The sequence below is a fragment of the Tasmannia lanceolata genome, unplaced genomic scaffold, assembly GCF_043159265.1.
Source record: "Tasmannia lanceolata isolate RefF3 unplaced genomic scaffold, GAP_Taslan_0.1 ptg000011l, whole genome shotgun sequence".
NCBI classification, from domain to species: domain Eukaryota; kingdom Viridiplantae; phylum Streptophyta; class Magnoliopsida; order Canellales; family Winteraceae; genus Tasmannia; species Tasmannia lanceolata.
In genome coordinates, this window is record NW_027518688.1 from 26,503,554 (window position 1) to 26,525,680 (window position 22,127).

General features: G+C 39.0%; 2 protein-coding genes across 3 annotated transcripts; one reads left to right on the forward strand and one right to left on the reverse strand.

Moving 5' to 3' along the window:
• The first annotated feature begins 10,672 nt into the window (after positions 1-10,672).
• Positions 10,673-16,127, forward strand: LOC143886826 (anamorsin homolog). Of its 2 annotated transcripts, none has more exons than XM_077390966.1 (8): positions 10,673-10,860; positions 12,345-12,492; positions 13,893-14,059; positions 14,161-14,271; positions 14,380-14,539; positions 14,645-14,781; positions 14,881-14,955; positions 15,749-16,127. In XM_077390966.1, exons 1-8 carry the CDS (start codon positions 10,858-10,860, stop codon positions 15,785-15,787), a joined length of 840 nt encoding a protein of 279 aa, XP_077247081.1. In that variant the 5' UTR covers positions 10,673-10,857; the 3' UTR covers positions 15,788-16,127. The 2 variants fall into 2 exon arrangements, with proteins under 2 accessions (XP_077247081.1, XP_077247082.1); XM_077390967.1 differs by having other exon boundaries at positions 13,896-14,059.
• Positions 16,128-17,788: 1,661 nt separating this feature from the next.
• CCB3 (cofactor assembly, complex C (B6F)) lies at positions 17,789-22,067 on the reverse strand. The gene is made up of 3 exons (XM_077390285.1): positions 21,910-22,067; positions 21,729-21,802; positions 17,789-18,571 (listed from the first exon to the last, which is right to left on the reverse strand). The coding sequence occupies exons 1-3, from the start codon at positions 21,965-21,967 to the stop codon at positions 18,044-18,046; spliced, it is 660 nt and encodes a 219-aa protein (XP_077246400.1). The 5' UTR covers positions 21,968-22,067; the 3' UTR covers positions 17,789-18,043.
• Positions 22,068-22,127: the final 60 nt, after the last annotated feature.

The following is a 22,127-nucleotide window of genomic DNA, read 5'->3' on the forward strand; positions in this document are numbered from 1 at the left end:
TAAATAATGATACTCCGCTCTTCAGTCTATTTTGGAAAAATTGCCAATGGGGACGTCAAAATACGAGAATCGCCAACAGAGGACACACTTTTGAAAAATTGTTAGAGAGGGATGAAATGGGGGCTATCAATCCTCTAAATGGGGTTATCAAACTCTCAAAAGGAGTTTATCAACATTGGCAATTCTCGTATTTTTAAATCAGCCATTGGCAATTTTTCCTTGGGAAAATTATTAAAAAAATACAAAGTTTTGTCTAAATTGTAAATAAAGGGTAGTGATTTGAAAATTATAAAAAAGGTGTTGTCAGGTGAGAGAAGATGGCTTTTAGGACAAATATACCCCTCCTACCTCTTTTTTCCCTCTACTATTTCACCTATCCCTATACACTATTACCTTCTCACCTACCACCTTCTTCCTCAAGGCATTTCTAACGTGGAAAACTCCACGAGAAGGTTTTGAAGGTTGCCATTTACCTACCACCGTATTCTTCCTCAAGGCTTCATGGAAGGTTTTTGGAGCTTGCCATTGCCATTGTAATTTTGGAAAAAAACTCCATTGCCAACATTTCCAAGCTCCATTGCCAATGTTTCCAAGCTCTATTTATGGTTTTTTCACCCTATTTATGAGACTCTTTATTTGGTTGCAATGTTTATCCTGACCTTTCTCTATCTCTCTCTATGTATACAATCATGTTTGGTTACATGTTAGAATTTAGTGGTTCCGGGGTATAAAATGTGGTTCCGAAGTGGTTCCGAGGTAGAAAATGTGGTTCCCTAGTGGTTCCGAGGTATAAAATGTGGTTCTGTAGTGGTTCCGGGGTATAAAATGTGGTTCCCTAGTGGTTCCGGGGTATAAAATGTGGTTCCCTAATGGTTCCGGGGTATAAAATGTTGTTCCCTAGTGATTCCGGAGTAGAAAATGTGGTTCCATAGTAGTTCCGACGTATAAAATGTGGTTCCCTAGTGGTTCCGGGGTATAAAATGTGGTTCCTTAGTGGTTCCGAGGTATAAAATGTGGTTCCGACGTATAAAATGTGGTTTCTTAGTGGTTCCAGCATATAAAATGTGGCTCCGTAGTGGTTCCGCGGTATAAAATGTGGTTCCCTGTTGGTTCCGAGGTATAAAATGTGGCTCCCTAGTGGTTCCGGGGTATAAAATGTGGTTCCCTAGTGGTTCCGAGGTATAAAATGTGGTTCCTTAGTGGTTCCGGGGTATTAAATGTGGTTTCCTAGTGGTTTCGAAGTAGAAAATGTGGTTCCCTAGTGGTTCCGAGGTATAAAATGTGGTTCCGGGGTATTAAATGTGGTTCCCTAGTGGTTCCGAGGTATAAAATGTGGTTCCCTAGTGGTTCCGGGGTAGAAAATGTGGTTCCCTAGTGGTTCTGAAGCATAAAATGTGGTTCGGTAGTGGTTCCAGGGTAGAAAATGTGGTTCCCTAGTGGTTACGGGGTATAAAATGTGGTTCCCTAGTGGTTATGAGGTATAAAATGTGGTTCCCTAATGGTTCCAGAGTATAGAATGTGGTTCCGTATTGGTTCCGGGGTAGAAAATGTGGTTCCCAAGTGGTTCCGGAGAAGAAAATGTGGTTCCCTAGTGGTTCCGAGGTATAAAATGTGGTTCCATAGTGGTTGCGGGGTATAAAATGTGGTTCCCTAGTGGTTCCGGGGTAGAAAATGTGGTTCCCTAGTTGTTCCGGGGTATAAAATGTGGTTCCCTAGTGGTTCCGGGGTATAAAATTTGGTTCCCTAATAGTTCCGGAGTAGAAAATGTGGTTCCTTATTGGTTTTGGGGTATAAAATGTGGTTCCCTAGTGGTTCCGAGGTATAAAATTTGGTTCCCTAGTGGTTCCGGGGTAGAAAATGTGGTTCTCACGCCGGGCCCGTACGGGCCGGGTCGACCCGCGTGTCACCCGGATTTTTGCCGTATTTTTTAAGATGTTTTTGGGAAATGTTATCCGCACTATCATATTTTGATGAGGACACTCCTCACTTTATTAAAAGTACGGTATGGCCCGCACCATAGGATGATCCAAACCGTCCATTAGATGGGCCACAGCCTAAATAGGTTGTGCCCCAAAAAGCATTTCCGTAGGTTTATCCTAACCCTCTGATTAGAATGTTAGAGGGTTGGTCCTAACCCTCTATAGATCGGAGGGTTAGGATCAACCTATGGAAATGATTTTTGGGACACAACCAATTTAGGCTGTGGCCCATCTAATTGACGCTTTGGATCATCCTATGGTGGGCCATACCATACTTTTAATTAAATGAGGAGTGCCCTCATCAAAATACAGTAGTGTGGATAACATTTCCCTTTTTTGTATGGGAATTTGCTAGCCACCTTTGCCGAGGCAACTTCTCGGCTTGTGGCCCATCATTTGATGCAAAGATTGGCAAAAGTAATATGGGTGCAAAGGTGGCTAGCAAAAGCATAATTGCAAAAAATAGTAATCATTACTTGCAAAAAATAGTAATCATTACAGATTTGTGGCTGAAGTGCTAAGTTTTAAATGAAAAATTACGAAAAAATGGAAGCAAAGTATTAAAATTACGAAAAAAATACCAAAAGGATGCACTAACATATGACAATTACCGAACTACAAAGTTTGACTGTCTTCCGTCGGAAGTCCGAACAAACTTTCGGACTTCCGAATTGAACCAATATTTTGGTTATGTATACTGGCTTCCATTCGGAAGTTCGAAGTTTTGTTCGGACTTCCGACGGAAGCCAGTAGAATAGGGATAATTCTAAAGATTTTTATTTTCAAATTGGGTAAAAATTCGAAGGATAATAAGGATATACATTATGATCTTTGTGTCATGCAGACAACCATAAATTGAAGCTTGATTTTGATGTTTTAGAATAAAAAAATGCAAAGAAAATGGATTTATCTTGAAAATGGGGAAAACAACAAAATTCAATTTTAAGCTCAAAATTTATTTTCTTTGCATTTTGTAACATTCCTTCGATAAGTTTATCATGAATAAACCCTCATGAATACCAAACCCTGTTGTAAATGGCAACCTTCAAAACCCTTCCATGGAGTTTTCCACGTTAGAAAAGTCTTAAGGAAGAAGGTGGTAGGTGAGAAGGTAATAAGTGCATAGGGATAAGTTCAAAAAGGTGGAGAGAAAAAAGAGGTAGGAGGGGTGTATTTGTCCTAAAAGCCTTCTTCTCTCACTTGACAACACATTTTTTATAAATTTCAAATCATTACTCTTTATTCATAATTTCGCATAAACTTTGCATTTTTTTAATGATTTGCCCTTTTTCCTTCTATTTTTTCTTCACAAAGTTCCCAAAAATTTGTCAACATCCAATCAGAAGCGCTCAAGTGATGGTGTCATTACCAAAACAAAGGACTACGTGCAGGCTTGGGGATTCTCATGCCGATTTGGCAGTTTCTACTTTCTCGAGAATGGAAGAGAAAAGTACGGAATGGGGGCTTGTGTTTGGAGTAATTACAGATTGCAGTTACTTTTAAAACAAGCCCAAAAAAGGGTTAATCTTCAAAATCGGGTGGTCAAAAGACCCTAATACCTTTCTAACATCGACAAAGTCCTTTTTCATTACTGCCAATTAAATTAGCACGCTTCACGATGATTCTTTTAGTTCGTTTAAATGAGTATTTGAACCGCGAGAACCTTGGGTTCGTAATCTTGGCCGTCGAAAATAACTCGAGACGGATGGATGCTTGACATGTGTTGGAAAACTTGAACTTTCGTAATCTTGGCCGTCGGAAATAACTCGAGACGGATGGATGCTTGACATGTGTTGGAAAACTTAAACTTTTTGGAACGCTAACATTATTGAATACTTTAATGAGCAGTGCTATCTTTTCTCACTTCTCTTTTGGCTTAGAACGGTAATGTTATTGAATACATCTCTTTTGGCTTAGAATCTTTTCCCTTCTCTTTTGGTCCTCACGGCTTACCCCATTATTTAACGCCGACGTACCCCATTATTTTTGCCGGCGTACCCATTATTTCTCTTTTGACTTAGAATCTTGTCCCTTCTCTTTTGGTCCTCATTATTTCCGCTGGTGTACACCCTATTTCTCTTTTGGCTTAGAATCTTTTCCCTTTTCTTTTGGTCCTCATTATTTACGTCGGCTTACTTGATCTCTATCTCTTTGCGGCTACAACCTATTCTAATAGGACCAACCAATATGAAATTAAGTGAACATCTAAAAACTAGCTAGCTCGGGAACCGACCGAAAGTCACCGAGCTCGTCCCGAGCGAAGTTTTGAGCTTACAGCATGTCCTTACAGGTGTCTTTCAACTCTGCTTGGTGATCGCTCGGGTGAGATGATGTTAGAATACGAGGGCGAGTGACTGGTCAAGTCATGAAACTTAGTCATTTTGGTCAACATGGCTGCAAGTGGACCTCATTATTTACGCTTTCCGCCAGCGTATCCCATTATTTCCGCCGGTGCACCCATTATTTCCGCTGGCATACCCATGAATTCCGCTGGCGTACACCCTATTTCTCTTTTGGCTTAGAATCTTTTCCCTTCTCTTTTGGTCCTCATTATTTACGCCGGCTTACCCATTATTTACGCTTTCCGCCAGGGTACTCCTTTATTTGTGCCAGCGTACATCCTATTTCTGCTTACACCCTATTTCCGTCGGCGTATCCCTTAATATTCCTGCGGCGTAATCCTGAATCCGGCGGCGTTCTCAACCAAAAGAGACGTGAGAAATAATAAAACATTCAATAACGTCGCCGTTCTAAGCCAAAACAGGCGTATTTAATAACGTTACCGTTATAAACCAAAAGAGAAGTGACGAGCAAAAGAGAAGTGAAAAGATAGAAACGAACCCAAAGCCAAAAGAGACGTATTCAATAACTTACTGTTCTAAGCCAAAAGAGAAGTGAGAAAAATATAATGATTGACTTTGGGTTGTCAGCATTCCAAATTTTTTTCCAACACGTGTCAAGCATCCATTCGTCTCAAGTTATTTTCGACAGCCAAGATAGAAACGAACCCAAGGATTTTTTGATTCAAATACGCATTCATGCGAACCAAAAGAAGTCTCGTGAAGCGTGCCAATTTAATAGGTAGTAATGGAAAAGGAAGCTGAATGACGTTTCTGTTGATGTTAGAGGGGTATCAGGGTCTTTTTCTAACCCGATTTTGAAGATTAGCCCGTTTTTTGTGCTTGTTTTAAAAGGTGCCCACAGTACGTAATTACTCCAAACATGAGCCCGCATTCACTTTTCTCAAAATGGAATAAAGTGCCTGGTGGGGCTCATTTTCAATGTGACGTCATATGGTCCTGAACGTGTAGAGATTGCATTGGCCCACCAGACAAGTGAGTCATGATTTCGAATCATTAGTCTCGTCTACTTAAAATCAAGTCGTGCAAAAATCAAATTTTCCGTAGAAGGAAAATTAGGGGGAACACGCTATTTCCCCCCCTTTAACAGTTTTCGTTAACTTTTATGCCTCTGGAGTTAACGGTTGCTTCTCCACCCATTCATAAATGTTAACGAAAACTAAAGAGGGGGGAGATATCACTGCCCAACCCAAAATTAGAGTCTTTATACTACTTTCTTTGTGTTGGACAAGACCTTATCTTGTCTGGCTTGTTCTCCGACATGGGATACTTCAGTGTAATACAACGAGGCACAACTACCACTACATTGTGGGCCTCACCTTTGATTGATTTAGACCATTCATTTGAAAGGAGACAATTTATAGGGTTTTTTTTTGTAATCCTATTGGAGACCACTACCACTCAAAAAACAAGAAATGAAAATGGTCCATAGGAAGAGTAGATAGGGCAAGAGTAGATAGGGCATGGCAAGCCCAATAAATGTTTGTGAGACTCTAAAGATTACTTTCTTTGGATTGTTGCCATGTTTGGCAACATGAACTTTTTCTCATGGAATATTAGTTTACCAAGTGTGAAGAGGGGGATAGCGAGGGCCAGAGAGGTAGAGAAATGGGAGGGCACGAGTGAGAAGATGGTGCATAGTGGCTGTAAATACAAAAACTCAAGTTCTTTTCCCTATTTCTAAGCCCTTATCACCCTCTCCTTTCATGCCCTCTGAGGCCTCTCATTCTCACCACTTGATAAAGTAATATTCTATGGAAAAAACTATCATACTGCTGAACACAGCCTCAGGGTTAACTAAGCCAAAGAAAACCTCTATCGTAAGTTTTCTGTTGGAATATTTGACTAAAAATTTTGAAGGGAAGACTCAGAATAAGAATCTCCATCCTGTTGTTAAACTCTTTGCCTTTTAGCGTTGCCTTGAAACTTGGACCGAGACCATACGTGTTGTGAGAGGTGTTTGAAATCCAATGCAAAACATGTAGCCTTAGATTGGAAAGTGGAAGAAACTTTGTTCACCTATTAGAGATTGTGTGGAGACAAAGACTTGGACTTTTCAAGGGGCATTGAATTTGTTTCGGTAAGCCAATTTTAACAAGAACTAAAATAAATACGCATGCGCACGTCAGGCAGAGGTCTGAAGTTTGGGTTTAAATAAAGGGTTTTGTTAACGAGTACCCTTAGGGCATTGGTTAAGGTGCATTGGGAAAGAAATTTTCCAATCATTTTTCACATCTTTTGAGAATTTTACAAATGTTTTGAGTCAATTTTATCAAAACATGTGTAGAATTCCTTTCCCAATGCACCTTAACCAGTGCCTGCCCTGAGGGCACTCGTTAACAGAACCCTTAAATAGATCTTTTTATTTCATAACAGTTTGGTATTTATTTTTCGTCCTAAATAGAGTAGTGTCTACCATACTAAAATGTTTTCTTTTATTTTGTTGCTGTTTTTGTGATTGTTTTCTTATCGTAATGCTCCGTCTTCTCCAAACAGCCACAAATGACCGTTGAAGAGAGACGGTTCTTCTTCTCCTCGGGATGTGTTTTCTCTATAAAGACAGAAGTGTCACTTCATCCAAAACATACAAAAAATCAATTTCTCTCCTTGAGTATTTACTCTCTATTCTGCCATATTCGTTTTGTGTCTGAGCACAATTCTAAAGTGGGTTAGAAGAGGACTAGTAACCGAGTACATGTCTATTGGAGCCTGGGAGCTATTTTATCTTGGAGCGTCGATTTGCGGCTCCCAGGTCCACCGTAGGGGGCGAATACGATTCTTAAGGGGAGTGACCAAGTGGCCACGACTCAAACTCCTTCCTTCTTCAATCAACAAGGGAGTTTTTCAAATAGGGATTTTATCTTCAAATCAGTTAGTGCATCTGCCTCTTCGTTTCTATATTCATATTCAGATTTATATACCGCAATCTTAAAATCTCGGATTACCCATATTACTAGTCATCATATATTCATTTTATCCAACCGTTTCTAATGTAGTACCTGCATTTTGAATAATGATTATGTTGTTTTACAGAAGATAATGGTTATCTTTGCCACTCTTTTGCTTGTGATAAATGATCCTGCATTATTTCTTAAGGCCCTTATCGAAGAAGTAAAGATATTCTTTTGTGAAAGCCGAATGATGAAAGTCCATTGTGATCGAGTAAGAGTTGGTGTGGGTGCGTAAAAAAATGGCCGTTCGATGAACTTTTCCTCGATGATGAACACTGAATCTCTTTCAATCTCACAGAGAACTTGTCCGTTGATCAACAGAGACTTGGTTGTCTATTTAAAACAACTGATAAAATTATAAAAACATTAAGACCATGTTTGGAAAAAATGAAAAACTATTCCATGGAATATTTGACGGGTCGATTGTGAATGATGAGAAGGAAATGGAGAGATTTTAATTAAATAGGTTGAGCCCCAAAAACAGAATAAAACTTGGCTTAGATCTGTTTGGAGGAAGTTCCTCTAGACCCTTTGCTAATAGTGTAATAGCAAGGGTGTGGAAATATCGAATCCTTTTGAAAATAAAAAGTAGCAATGGATTTGATATTTCCACACCCCCTGCCATTAGAGCATACTGGAGGAACTTATTCCAAACTGTTCTGAAGCCAAGTTTTGTTCCCAAAAACATCTCCAAAGGATGATCCTAAGCCTCGATCTGTAAACTTTCTATAATGTGCTGTCTTACAGATTTGAGGGTTATGATCTTTCTTTTAAAGAGATTTTTATAGCATGTGAAGTCACAGTCTATCTCAAAAATTATAGTGAGGCCCACTTCATAGGATGATCTAAACCGTTTAATTTGTTAAGTCACGACGTAAGTAGGTTGTACCCTATAGATCATCTCCCTAGGACGATCATAAGTTCATAACACTCCGACCTGTGGAGCTTTCTATAACTGCAGTCCCTCTAAAGATCATGGTTTAGGATCATCCTGTGGAATTGATCTTGGGGGAACAACTTATTTATGTTGTGGCAAAACAAAAAATGAACGGTTTGGATCATCCTATGAAGTGGCCCCAATGTACTTTTTGGAAAATAAATACTAGACTTAACACGCACATGCCATAATAAATTACTTTACTGAATTCAGGTGTGGGGTCAAGGTTCCATGGTCTCAATCCTAACTTAACCCGAAACTTATTTGGATTGGCTTTCCCCAAACCCTAACCCAACCCGAGCCAAAATCGGTTTGAACCCGACCCAAGTTGCAACACTAACTAAAATTGATTGCCGATTAACTATTAAGTTGGAGATTTTAGAAGACCAATTCGGATCCAATTTCTCTTAATCCATAATAAGCTTTGGGAAATTATACCCCCATAAATACCCCTCACCCCCTTTAATGGTTTCGGTGAGAAATGGTTCACTGCTTGAGGATAAATTCACCCCCTTTAATGTTTTTCTTTGCCTTTAAAACTTAACAAATGGCGTTAAAGGGGCGGGGGGCCGGGGTATCATTCCCTTAAGCTTTCAATCAAATGCACGTGATACCTTTATAGTTTTTTTTATTATCAGTAAGCGGGGTTAGGCAGACCCCAAGCCCCAACCAGAGACAAGAAAGAAAAGCAAGAAAAAATTGCAATCTAACATAGGAGGTTCCTAAGGAATCCTCCATTACAATATCAGAAAGGATGGGGGTAATTAGGGAGCCATCTATGAGAGCGCCTTTATGAGGGTAATCAGCTTTGGATAGAAGGTCCGCTGCTCTGTTTGCTTCCCGCCAGATGTGGGAGACTTTCCATCGTTTGAATTTGCAAAGAGTCTTCTGAATTATAACAAGGGTTCCTCTTCTCTTCCATGGGCATGGGATCTGTCCCTTGATAATGTTGATTGCAAGGGTAGAATCAAACTCAATCCAGATGTCTTCAATGTGCCTGGAAGCAGCCAGGGAGATTCCGTGAGAGATAGCTTCCAGCCATGGTTTTAAATTTCGACCGAAATCCGAAATTGCCAGGGAGATTCCGTGAGAGATAGCTTCCAGCCATGGTTTTAAATTTCGACCAAATCCGAAATTTCGGATTTCGGTGGAGACCGACACCAAAATTGAATAAACCCGAAACGGTCATTTATTTCGGCCGAAATTTCAAAATTTCGGCCAAAATTTAATATTGAATAAAATATTAGTTTCTGGTCAAGTACCAGATTTCGACCGAAAATTTGAAATTTCACAGTCCAAAACCGGTACTGAAACCGAAATTTTAAACCTTGCTTCCGGCTCAAGCTCCTGTATGGTCATTTGTTCAGAAAAAAAATATCTCACTGTAGTTGACATGTACCTCCAGACCTGAGCAACATTTGAATTTTTTAAAGCACTCTATGATGCCTTGAGCAGAATCAGTTCTAGCTTCAGCAAAGATAAGAACATCGTCAGCGAACAACAAGTGGGTAATGGAAAGGTTTTCTCTGACAAAAGGGGATTTGATTTGGTTCTGGATCTCTGCCTCTTCGATAATGACTGAAAGCATTTCCATACATATACAAAATTAGGGGGGGGGGGGGTTCTCCCCGGCGAAGCCCATTCGACGATTTGAAGAACCCACAAGGAGAGCCATTGATTAGAACTGAGAACGAGGCAATGGTGACACATTGCTTGATCCATCCACACCAAATGGAGTTGAAGCCTATTTTGCTCGTGCATTGGATAAGAGCTTTTTGGTTGATATTGTCGAATTCTTTTTTTTGTCTATCTTGAGACACATCTTCGGATTTTTTTATTTCAAATGGAAATTATGAACAAGATCCTCAGCCAACATTATATTGTCTTGGATAGTTCTACTTTTGATGAAGGCAGATTAACTGGGGCTAGTAATTTGGTTCATCACCTTCTTTAGCCTCGTTGCCATTAGCTTTGTAATAATTTTGTACAGAAAATTGCAGAGGGAAATCGATCTACCCACTTTATAAATTGTTTATTTGTTAGCTCCAATTTGTTTTAGATTGTGACAAACAATCTTGAGCCCCAGAATTTTGAGTCCAATAATAGGTTTGGAGCTCACAATCGTTTGTCAGTCTAAAAACCGTCTAAATCGAACGAGGCCTTTAGTTTTCTATCACCATCGCTCCTGGGTAAGGCCAAAACAACTATCTATTCAGGTGCCACGTGGCAATTTCCTATTGCTTCCACCGAGGCGCATTGCCTTCTATTGCTTGCCACGCTGGAACACAGGAAGAGCTCTAAACTAACACGCGTCCACCTTTTCCACGTCATCACCGGCACGAACCTTAATTTCCAGCTCAGCACTTGCGTATGCTAAATTACGCGGAAAAATACACGTCATCATCCCTATAAGGTATCACCGTATCAGCTATAAATAAGCGTAAAAGCGCGTATTGGTTTCTTCGTTCTCATGTGAAAAACATAGACCATACATATTCTAGGGCATTCTGAAACTTTTTCTAGGGTTTTATTTTCTAGGGTTCGCCTTTTGTAGATCCGTTGGAAGAACTTGAGAATCGTTTTCTTGCTGAGACCTAGGGTTTCATTGAGTCAGTGCCATTGATTTTCCCATGGTGAGTTTCGTTTCTTCTTCTTTTTTTTTCTTTTTTTCTGAAATTTTCATTGATAGAAGATCTAGAGATATGTTTATGTGGGTTTGTAGCTGAAAAAGGGAGTTGATGAGGGAGGTTTTGGTTGTAATTTATAAATATCTGGCGAATTCTCTGTTTGGATTACAGAATTGTTGAGTTTTTTCGCAAAATATTTAGATTCTTACTTGGCAGAAAAAAGGGGTTATTGGATAGATTGTTTTTGCCAAAAACAGAGATTTTTCAAACCAGTGAAATGTGGGGAGAGGAGGGCTTGAACTTGGGCCACTTTTTAAGTTTTGATCATTTGCTTCACTGGCTTATTTAACTGTTCATCAATGTTTCTCTTATACATGATTTTGTGGGTATCGATGAGCCGGCTTTATTACCCTTTTGATTTGCTTAAAATTAAGGTTTTAAATGTCGGTTTCGGTGTGGGTTTCAGCCACAAACCCGGTGGAAAATTTCAAAATTTCGGTGTAAATCTTAAAATTTCAGTGGAAATCATTTTAATTTCTAAAATTTCGGTGTCGGTCCAGGCCAAAATCCGAAATTTCTTCGGCCGAAATTTAATACCATGCTTAAAATTCAGCATGGTTAAAGATTCTCTTGTCGGCTTTCTTTTTTGGCCTATTGATGGAGGTGATTCTCTTGTGTCTTGACTTGAGTTCTGCATCTGACTTTTATTCGTATAGGCCATTTCATGAATGGAGAGATTAGTTGTCCTTTGATGAAGATGGTCCTTGAGCGGTAGACTGGGGTTAGGGACAAACTTGTTTTCCTCATAAACCCCGCACTATCCTTCTTCTAAATTGTTAATGATCCCTTTGCCTCGCTATTCTGTTTCCATCTTTGCACTCAAAATTTGAAAGAACTCTTGCTACAACAACCTATTCTCGCTCTTCACTGCGCCCAAGTTGTAATGATCCATTTTGTAGAAAATGAAAGATACCAAATAGTGAATCGAGTTCCCTGTAGATATATATTTTAGACGAAATCAATTTTAGGTGAAATCAATTGACTCCTGCAACCAAATTATGTGCAACCAAATGACCCCTTAAAGGGTATTGATAATGCCAATGGCAAAAATTTGTGTGAGGTCTAGAGGCAGTGGATCCATCCATACCTTAAACCCTTCTACTGTCACCGCTTCTAGCAATCAATCTGCCAGTGTTTCCTTCTCTATAGGTGCTCTATAGTGAATTTTACCTTTCCTTTGTTTCTTCATTCTTGATAAGAATGAATATATTATTCTCAATGCATTTCAATTTGTCCATGCATATATCTTTCTATAATATTCTTTCTAAATATAATTTTAAGTAATTGCATAATGCTTTGCTGTGTTAGGTTTCCTGGGACCATTTGGTTTCAACCTGTATCCTTGTTACTTAGAGGTTGCCTAATAATTTATATCTACCAGTTGCGGCAGCTTTGCCTCTGAAGCCATTGAACTGTGCTGTTATTTGCAGGATGCGGTTGCGATGAAGGGGCATACATTGGTCCTGACAGATCAAATTGTAGTGCCTCTCAGTTCAGTTCTATCTTCAATTATGGAGGCTGGAAGTGAACCGGTTGGTGAAAGTGACACAGTAGTCATCACACAAGCCTCTGTCTTCAGTAATATTTCTTTACGCCTCTCACTATTTATTTGTGTTTCTTTTGATATTTATTTCCCATAACATGATTCCACAATTTATTACCGATTGTTAATATGCGATATTGAATTCTATTTTGCATTCGATGGATATGCTTGAATCCCGATTCGTTCCTTTTTCTTATTTTATGAAATGAAAAGTTAATGACAGAAGGATGGCACCTAACAACACTGGGAAACAGGAATTCATAACAAACCCAGTTCTTAGCAACTAACAAACTTTGCAGAAATTATTTTTTTGTGAATTTTATTTGAATTTCAATTGCTTGCTATCTGCCAGGCAACCATGTTTGTTTGCATGCAATGCCATAACATGCTCCTAGCTGATCCATTTAGAAAAGCCTTGCTTTATTGAGATTACAAAAGGTTTCTGTGCAACACCAACGCCAATTATTAAGACGCTCCCAGCTGCAATGTTTAAAAACTCATTGACTCTGCTCGGAACTCGTTCGAGTCGACTCCCTTTTACCTTGGCCGCGTTCCGCGTTGCACCGCATCCGCATTCTGTGTTTTTCCCTACAGAATCAATGACAACTCCTTTTTACTCTCCCGAGTTATGTCCATGTCAACCGCGTTCTTGGCTATGCCCGCGCCGAGTCGACAAGGGTTTTTCTTGGCCGCGTTCGGCGTCACATCCGCGTTTTTAAACACTGCCCAGTCGATCCATTTAGAACAACCTTCTTTTCATAGATTACAAAAAATCTTGCCTCTTTTGTTAGTTCCATACAATTAGGTGCAAAGAGTGTTTAGGAAAGTTTGTCATTATTGAAGTGTTGGACTTGGGTAGAGAGTTTTCATCTTAGGCATGTTTCAAAAAGTGCTAAAAACGTGGTGGATTCACTTGCTAAAGAGGGCATTGATAGGGCTGAGCTAAAGATTTTTGACGCATTATCCCTTTGCAATGTTTCTTATCGCTGCTGTTGTTGCCGTCTCTGTTTTCTTTTATAATCTTCTTTCCAGTTGCGGGCCACCTTGACCCTGCTATGTTCTTACTCTATCTCTTACTAACAAAAAAATATATTTTTGGGCAATACCACTTAGGTTGTTTGTTCAGGCCAACTTCTCAAAAAACGCCAAGAAAAGAAAAGAAACAATTTCTTTTGAAATAGTGTATATGCTAAAGCTTTGGTTATCCTATAAGGAGCTTTTGCATTGCAGAATCTGTGTTGGAAACAAGGAAAGCCATGGGAAGTTTTTTTTTTTTTTTTTGGAACTGCAGACCTTTTAAGAACAATAATGAAAAAAGAACTATATCATTTTCTTCTCATGAGGGGGTAATCCTTTTAGTAGTGCTATCTTCATTGAAGGTCATTCACTGCTTTCAAATTAAAGTATCTTACGTCTGAACTCGGATGACTAACAGCAGAACAGCTGCCACTTGAGTCTTCATCACTGAACGCTGTATTTTCTATATGGAAAACGCTTGAGCTTCTTACTGAGCAGTGGATTGAAGAGATTGCTCGGGTGTTGAAACCTGGTGGGATGATCCTAGTACAGGCTTTCGTGCCTCCTAATGAGCACACAGATAAGGTGATTAAATATTTTAAATCATACATCTGCATTTGCCATATAATGTGGTTTGTAATTGGTTGGAATCTCACTACATATGTACTGACGGGGTTTCTCTGCAGTCAAGATTGGCGGTCGAGCGCAAGTTACTTGTGGCGGGATTTCTAGAAGCACAAGTTCTCCAGTTGAAGCCATTCTCACCGTTAGAAGAAAACCAAACTTTTGCACTAAGTGTAGAATTTCAATGCTTAAATTCTTTCCTCCCTTCTGCCCACTTTATTCTTGCCACCTCTCACAAATTTCATCTCTGTGCTACTTTCTAATTGTTTTTATTTTCACAGATTAAGGCCAAAAAGCCTTCTTGGAAGATTGGCTCGTCCTTTTCCATCAAGACAGTAACAAAGACTTTGCCCAAAGTTCAGATTGATGATGATTTGGATCTGATTGATGAAGATAGTCTATTGACTGATGAAGACTTGAAGAAACCCCAACTGCCACTCGGTTAGATAATGAATACAAATTCATGATATTGGTGATATAGTTCTATAATTCTTTGTATGCTTTTATGTTAAAGCTTATCTGACTGATGAAACAATACTCTCCCAGTGGGTGACTGTGAAGTTGGAAGCACAAGGAAAGCCTGCAAAAATTGCACTTGTGGGCGGGCTGAGGCAGAGGAGAAAGTGCTGAAGCTGGGGCTTACGGATGAGAAGCTGGATAACCCTCAATCTGCCTGTGGCAGTGTAAGTATTTTAAATCCTTGAGTTATAAAACTCTTGTTCCTCAACATAAATTATAAGGGCCTCAAATTTAAACGACTTGGGGGTATCCGCTTCTTGCAGTGTGGATTGGGCGATGCATTCCGGTGTAGTACCTGTCCTTATAAGGGCCTCCCTCCATTCAAACTGGGTGAAAAGGTAATAACTGAAAACTTTCTGTTACATAACATGCTCTTTCCTTTAATTGTTTCTTGGAATGGCAGCTGTTATATGGCAAGTGTGTGCATTTCCTTAGGATTACATTAGCGGGCTAAACTACCGTTGGTGCCACTTGTTTAGAATTCCAAAACATCCTGCTGTTTCGCCTTGCTATCGATGGCGATGACCCAGAAAATCTATACATTGTACAACCCTAACCATCATATTTTTCTTTAGAAATTGACGATTATAATTTCAATTTGGTCCACATTTATCGGGAAAATCTGCCCAAATGTTTAGGCCCTGTTCATTTAAGATTATGAAAACCGAATGTCAAAGCTAAACCGATTATCGAACTCAATTTTAAACATAATTTTGAGTCCAATAATCGGTTTTGCACTCACGATCGATTGACATAATCTTAAACTAACAGGGGCTTGGAATTCCAACATCCGGCTGTTTTGCCTTGCTATCAATGGCCAAGACCTGAAAATCCACACATTGGACAACCCTAACCCTCTGATTTATCTTTAGAAATAGACAGTTAGAATATCAATTTGGTTCACATTTATCGGGAAAAGCTCCTCAAATCAGAGGGTTAAGTAGTTCGACAATAGATTTTTCATTGATTTGGATCTTCGAGGTAGGTGGACTGACTTTCCAGATGTATGTTTGTTTGCCAATATGTTTCCAAGGACTTGCCTACACGGGGAACCTACCATATAACGGCTTGCTACGAAGTGAGAATGAGATTGAGCAATGTAACTAAACATCATTTCTATTTCTCTTTCAGATATCACTAAAAGAGAACTTCCTCGTTGCTGATATTTGAATTTTGAAGAGTTCAATATCAAAAGATGGAGGTGATTGATCTTCTCTGAGTTCTTTACAAAGATTCCGGGATATACATACATATTACCAAGGCAGTATGTACGCCTCGAGCTTATTTGTGAGAACTATTCTTTCTGTGTTGTTCTAGTTACAGTTGACATTGAAAGGAAATAAATCAGTTCACGGAATATCAGCTGTGTTAAATGTTGAAATTTTGGTTATGCATTTACAGTCATTGGATGTAGTGTGCTTAACATTAAGTCTGCTTGTAAACATGAACGTTCTCTTTTGAGTTTATTGCAGGAATGATGCTTTATCTTACCATTCAAAAAAAGTAAAAAGATGGTTTGATTGTGAGGAAATATCATGGTTTATGACAGGAACTCTGCTCGTCAGATGGTTCGAATCTTCCAATGGCACAACTTTTATATTACTGTCAATTCAATATAGGGACCATCATTGGTTGTATGATTGTATCATTTATGTTGGATGATTTGAATGTTATGATCAATTGCGACGGCTTGTTGGGCTCTCTAACAGCTGCTTTTTGGGCCTTCTAAACAACCCGATGGACGTGACCTTCATCGGATACTCATAGGCTGTTGATCCATCGTTTGGGGTTCCGCCATTGAAAGCTAAAACTGTTGATTCTTGCTTTCATTTTTCTTAGATGGGGTGCCCATTCGGCATGGAATCAGAACCGTCTGAGTTCACTCATGATGATGTACAAGATCAACGGTTTGGATTACATATGAGGTCTGGAATGTCACGATTGTGGCCGAATAGATTCCGTGTAACTTTTATGTTGTGCTTTGATTTTTCTGCAAAAAAACAAACGAAGTGGAGAGCAAAATCCATTACTGCATACCTGCCAACATATGTGAATCTCTTGTATTGCAGGCTCTAGGGACTTCTGGTTCGAATGCTTCTTGAGAATTAATGAAATATGTCAATTTTCGAAAAAAAATTACTGCATCCTGAGCTTCATCGTAGTTTTTGGTTTCTCAGAAAGTAAGTATCAGAACTAACTACTTATCAGGTGAGATATGATCCAGCCTTGCGTACTTACCATTTTTAGAGACATTCTATTTAACTAGTTACTATTTTTTGTATCTAGGCTTTCTTCTATGTAGCTCGGTGGGGCAGCATACACCTGAATGCTTTGGGACATCATGTGCCCTGTATGCACTCTCGGATTATGGTAATAAATGTCATGTTAAAAAAAAAGGGGTTTGGATTACACATACATGTCCCTCTGTGGGGGCCCTAAAAATTTGGTCTCGCGCATTGATCTGACGGTTACTGTCCGCCTTGTTGGATTCATCCAGCATATATATTGAATGTTTTGTATATACACTCCCACTTAGCATCTGTTGGTGGGATGTGTGGCCTGTCGGATTCCGTCTAACAGCAGCGAATGGCAAAAAATGAATGGAGATTTGGGGTAAATAACGCCTATCAATCCTTCCATTTCTTTCGACGTAAAATTTGTTATATGTTCATTTTACGTCAAGAGAAACAGAGAATGAATATAACAAATTTTATGGAGCCGGGATTTTATAGATTGTCCTCTGGAGAATGAATAAATTCAACGAATGTCATTACCAATATAGAGAGGGAAGAAAGAGAAAAAGAAAAGGCATCATTCCCAAGAAATCCATGCAAAATTCCATCTTTTTTGTAGAATATTGCATGGATTTCATAAGGAGGACGAGGGTGACACGTCATCGGACATGCAATGATTAACCATGAGACATACTTGGTATTCTCCTGGAAGTCAATTGGCAACAAGGGTTTTTGCTGACATGGCATCCAAATGCCAAGCAAAACCCCTAAGCTATCCAGGCTTTTGTGCAACGAAACACACCTAGAGCTAAGGTAAGTTCAACCAAAACCCCTTGTTTCCTCCCTGTTGATGACTACCTACACCACTACTCTGATGTGAATACCTGCAACTAAACAGAGCCTTGAGGCCCAATCATGTCGTAAAACATAACTAGGATTAAGTATATACAACATCACTATACAAAATTTTCAAGAGTAATTTCATTAAGAATACAACAGCCCTATGTTAAAATTCAAAGGAAACAATCAATGCTCCTATTCCTTTTCAGTTTGGGATGAATGGACTCGAAAATTACAAGGTCATATCGTGGCTGAGATATTGTAGAAGCAAACAAAGACCCAAAAGTGAAAGTATACACATCTGGTTTCACAGAATGCAACTTGGTTGCAGATAACAAAAACCAACATGAATTTAAACTTGTTGGGAGAGAAGAACAAGAAGCCCTTGTGGGCCCACCAATATTTCATTCAAGAAACTGACCAATGCGAACCAGACAACTGGCGTCACATCCACTCCCCCGACGGGTGGTATCACTTTCCTTGTCTGGCTTAGCAAGGGTTCCGTCGGGGCATATGCTATAACATAAGGGAACTTCCCAACAGGTAGCTTTGGGTACCAAGACATAACAATCCTCAAAATGAAGAGCAAACCAAAGGCTGAAAGGAATGGTCCTAGAATTCCAATGGCTACCTTTGCTGTTGCGGGGTCCAGGTCTGCCAATGTTAATCTTTGCAAGTGTTTTGGTAACATATATGATCCCTCTAAAAGGTCAGAGGCATGTTTCTGTGTACTTTCACATACATCATACAGGTGGGGTGATGATAATGCATTTGAAGGTGTCAGTTGGATGCTATTTGTGGCCATAACATTAAGCACACAACAAATCCTTTGTGTGCCTGATCGGTGCAACAATTTCCTCGTTCCAACATTGGCGCTTTCCTGTCAATCATCAAATTTTGATTCATGTCAGCTTATAATGGATTTAACTAAAAGCTTGGAAGTAGAAGATTAATGAAACTACTTTTATTCAGCTCCGGAATGGCTACCCAGATAAAGGTTGGAAGTAGAAGAGTAAGGAAGCAAGACAGATTCAAATGTTTAAACTCATATAGGCAGGCGCGTTGGTGTACTTATCAAATAAATAAGGTGATGCAGATTTTGCTATTTTATTTTCTTGGTAATAGTGGGGATTGATTTAATGAAGGAACTATGGCATCCAAAAGATGAGTTTTTATATGGTGTAAGCCCTTATAATCCCGTATTTTTCAAAAAGTACTGTATGGACCACACTATAGGATGATCCAAACCGTCCATGTGATGGAACACAACGTAAATAAGGTTGTATCCCAAAAATCATTCTATAGGATTATCTCAGCCCTCCGATCTATAGAGGAGCATATTATGGAAACCTCTATAGATCAGAGGGCTAGGATCATCCTATGGAAATGATTTTTGAGGCACAACCTATTTACATCGTGTTCCATCACATGGACGGTTTGGATCATCCTATGATGTGGTCCGTACAATACTTTTTAAAAAATACGGTACTATAAGGGCTTACACCACATATAAAATCTCCCAAAAGGTAATGATAAAAATAAAAAAGGCTACTGATATCCGCAAGACCATGTTTTGATATAGGGTCAAACTCTGTTTTGCATTTTTTAATTGGCTGCTGAGATCTTTTTGGGAATTAGACAGCTGGTCAAACAAGGTGAGTTTGCCCCATTATTGAAACATGGGGTCACACGGATATCAGTAGCCAAATAAAAAATTAGAGGAAGACGGTAACATGGAAGAATATAAGAGAGAATGGTAAACATATATAACTATGTTCAGGTTGTCTTGATGCCATAGTTCAACAACCTACAGGGGAGAGCATTTCTCCTTGACGAATGCGAGAAGCAATGATTCAAATCTGCTAAAATCTGCCCATAGTCGATAAACTTCTTCAAGAGGAACCTTGATGAATCCAATTAGAGGAAATCACATGGATCCAATTAATGCCATAGTTTAACAAACCTTGCTAACCAGTGAAGCTTTCTATTGTGTTTCTTGCCCCCATGGCCCATGCATACATCCCAGCCAATGAATGATTTTTTTTTTCCCTTTAGAAAATCTGAGTTTATTAGAAAGGGAAAAATATGCAACAGGGGCAGTTGCCTTCCCTATATATGGCTGATTTTCAAGTTGAAGGTGGAAATTAGATCCATTATTCTGGCAATGGATGCATTGCAATGGACTGATACTTGATTTTGTGATTCAACAGCTTGACCACAAAAATAAAATCACTCTTAAGTCTCAATCCAGCGATTTCAACCTGGGTAAATTATCTTTGACTAGTCTTAGGCCTTTGAGGATACTTTGAATTTCAGCTATGGAATTTGAAGCCTGCCCAAGAGTGGAGCAAAATCTCAACAAGACCCCAGCCTTCTCATTGCGAAGAATTCCTCCACAACCAGCAAGACCCAGGGGCAATTTCATGCACCACAATTTTCCTGCATAAGTTTCAATTTTCGTAACGGTTATAAAACCAGTCCAAAGACCCCTTACCTTGTCACTTTTCAACTTTTAACAGCCCTAAAGACTCCATTTTAAGTCAAATTCTGATCACAGCTAAAATAGAAAATTTCCAAAGAATCTAATCTGATTCTCCCCTGAGAATGGTCTCTATGATAAAATTTCTCTAATTATAAATCAGCCCTAATTCGACCATCTAACTCCAACTTCAACCTGCTCAATTAATAGAAATCTAGAAACTTCAAGAGCCCCATTTCCTCCCAAAACATGGCTTCCTAAAACCCAACAAAAATATTCTAAAAATTAAAAAAAGTTATTCCTTCTAAAGGCATCTTTTCTTCTTCAATTTCTAGTTTGAAGGACTTCTGGATTTGTGTTGCATTAATTACATCCCAGTTGGAGAAAACTCTACTCTGGCAAGTTGATAACCCGACAAGATTGTCTCCAAGTTTTAATTTTTAATCAAAGATGCGTAGATCTCTTCCATCGAATTTGGTATTTAGCGTAGAGCTACATACCTTTGTTCACTTATCCTCTATACTTGTACTTCAGAAATTCTTGTTTGCTTATTTTCTTAAAAGAGCATATCATTTTCTTGATGGAAGTTCACATATCATTGTGAACAGTGAGTTCAGTGCCTTCATCTTCTTTGAGAAATCCGTTTATAGGTTCTGGAAAGACCTAAAAGAGATCTTATTTTAGTTTCCCATTGTAACAAGGTAGCTAGGGAAACAAGGCAACTTTCCCAACACAACAAACCAGAAAAACTGAACCAAATCAATTATCCATGGATCATCTTAATCAATACAATATGTTCCAAATTTCTCACTACAAATAGTTTGATCTGGCATGTCATCAGGATATGCCATTTGTCATAGAAGAAAGCCGAGAGACTAGTCTATAACTCCATTTGGAAAGTAGGATAAATTCATGGTGGATAATAGTACTCCATCAGTTTTTCCCCAGAATTTCTCCAAATTTCTATATGACCATGTTAGATTCCCCAATAATTAAATTGGTCCTGAAAGAGCATCAAAAATAAAATGCGCTTTCCAGACTCTAGATACCACTATATGTGATACCTGTGATTAAGCTATTCTCATTATTTCGCCAAATGCCCTTAACCCATCAAAGGAAACTCATTCAAACAGATAAGGAAATTACACTAGGGAGCTTGGTGTACCCATTTCTGTACGGACAACATAGATTTATATAATATTCTTTCGTCTTGGTGTCTTAGCCACTGTTTAATGTTTGAAATCTACTGATCTGCACCCCCAAACAGACCCACCCCATGGTATTTCTACAAGCATAGCATAATTCCAAGTCATTTTAACTTATAAGAGCTATTTTACAATCACCCACAGACAGAAACTGTTTGAAACTGTTTTTTCCTTTTAAAGTGATTATTAAAGAAATCAATGTTTTAGGATACCACAGTATGAGACTATATAAAATACCTAAAAAGATAGAGTGTGATAAATCACTGAAAATCTCATAAAAAACAGCAAAAAAGATCAAAACAGAAACAACTTTACTAAAACCAGAATCAAATACGCAATCTTTTATGACTTACAGGAATTTGCAGGAAATTGGAGAAGGATTTTACGAGGTTGAAATTCCCATGGCTGGATATCAAAGGAACTAGTCCTACAAAGAGAGTGAAGCTCAAGAACAATATGATAAAGGGTGTATTGGAAATATTGAAAAATGCAGGAACATAAAAGACAGAAAAAAAAAGAAGGGGAAGACTTTACCTGGGTTTCGCAGGCGATTGAGAAGGAGAGGAGAGATCGCAGTGCACTGGAGTGCCATGGAGAGAGAGAGAGAGCGAGCACTGGACTATTTTGTTATCCTTCTGCCAGTCTATCTGCTGATATTTGTTTTTTCTAGCCTCAGCTCAGCTGACATTTTTGTCCCTTGACCATTGCCAAAATGTCGGTTATACCCTCATCCTCCGAAGAGATGAATTTCA

Bases quoted from the DNA above. Each gene is read 5' to 3' on its own strand.
- LOC143886826 (XM_077390966.1), top strand. The intron at 14,272-14,379 runs GTAGAATTTCAA...TTATTTTCACAG, and splicing joins ACCAAACTTTTGCACTAAGT to ATTAAGGCCAAAAAGCCTTC. The intron at 14,540-14,644 runs GTTAGATAATGA...ATACTCTCCCAG, and splicing joins GAAACCCCAACTGCCACTCG to TGGGTGACTGTGAAGTTGGA.
- CCB3 (XM_077390285.1), bottom strand. From the start codon at position 21,967: ATGGCACTCCAGTGCACTGCGATCTCTCCTCTCCTTCTCAATCGCCTG. The intron at 21,803-21,909 runs GTAAAGTCTTCC...CTCTCTTTGTAG, and splicing joins CAATCGCCTGCGAAACCCAG to GACTAGTTCCTTTGATATCC. The intron at 18,572-21,728 runs GTAAGTCATAAA...GATGATTGACAG, and splicing joins CCAATTTCCTGCAAATTCCT to GAAAGCGCCAATGTTGGAAC.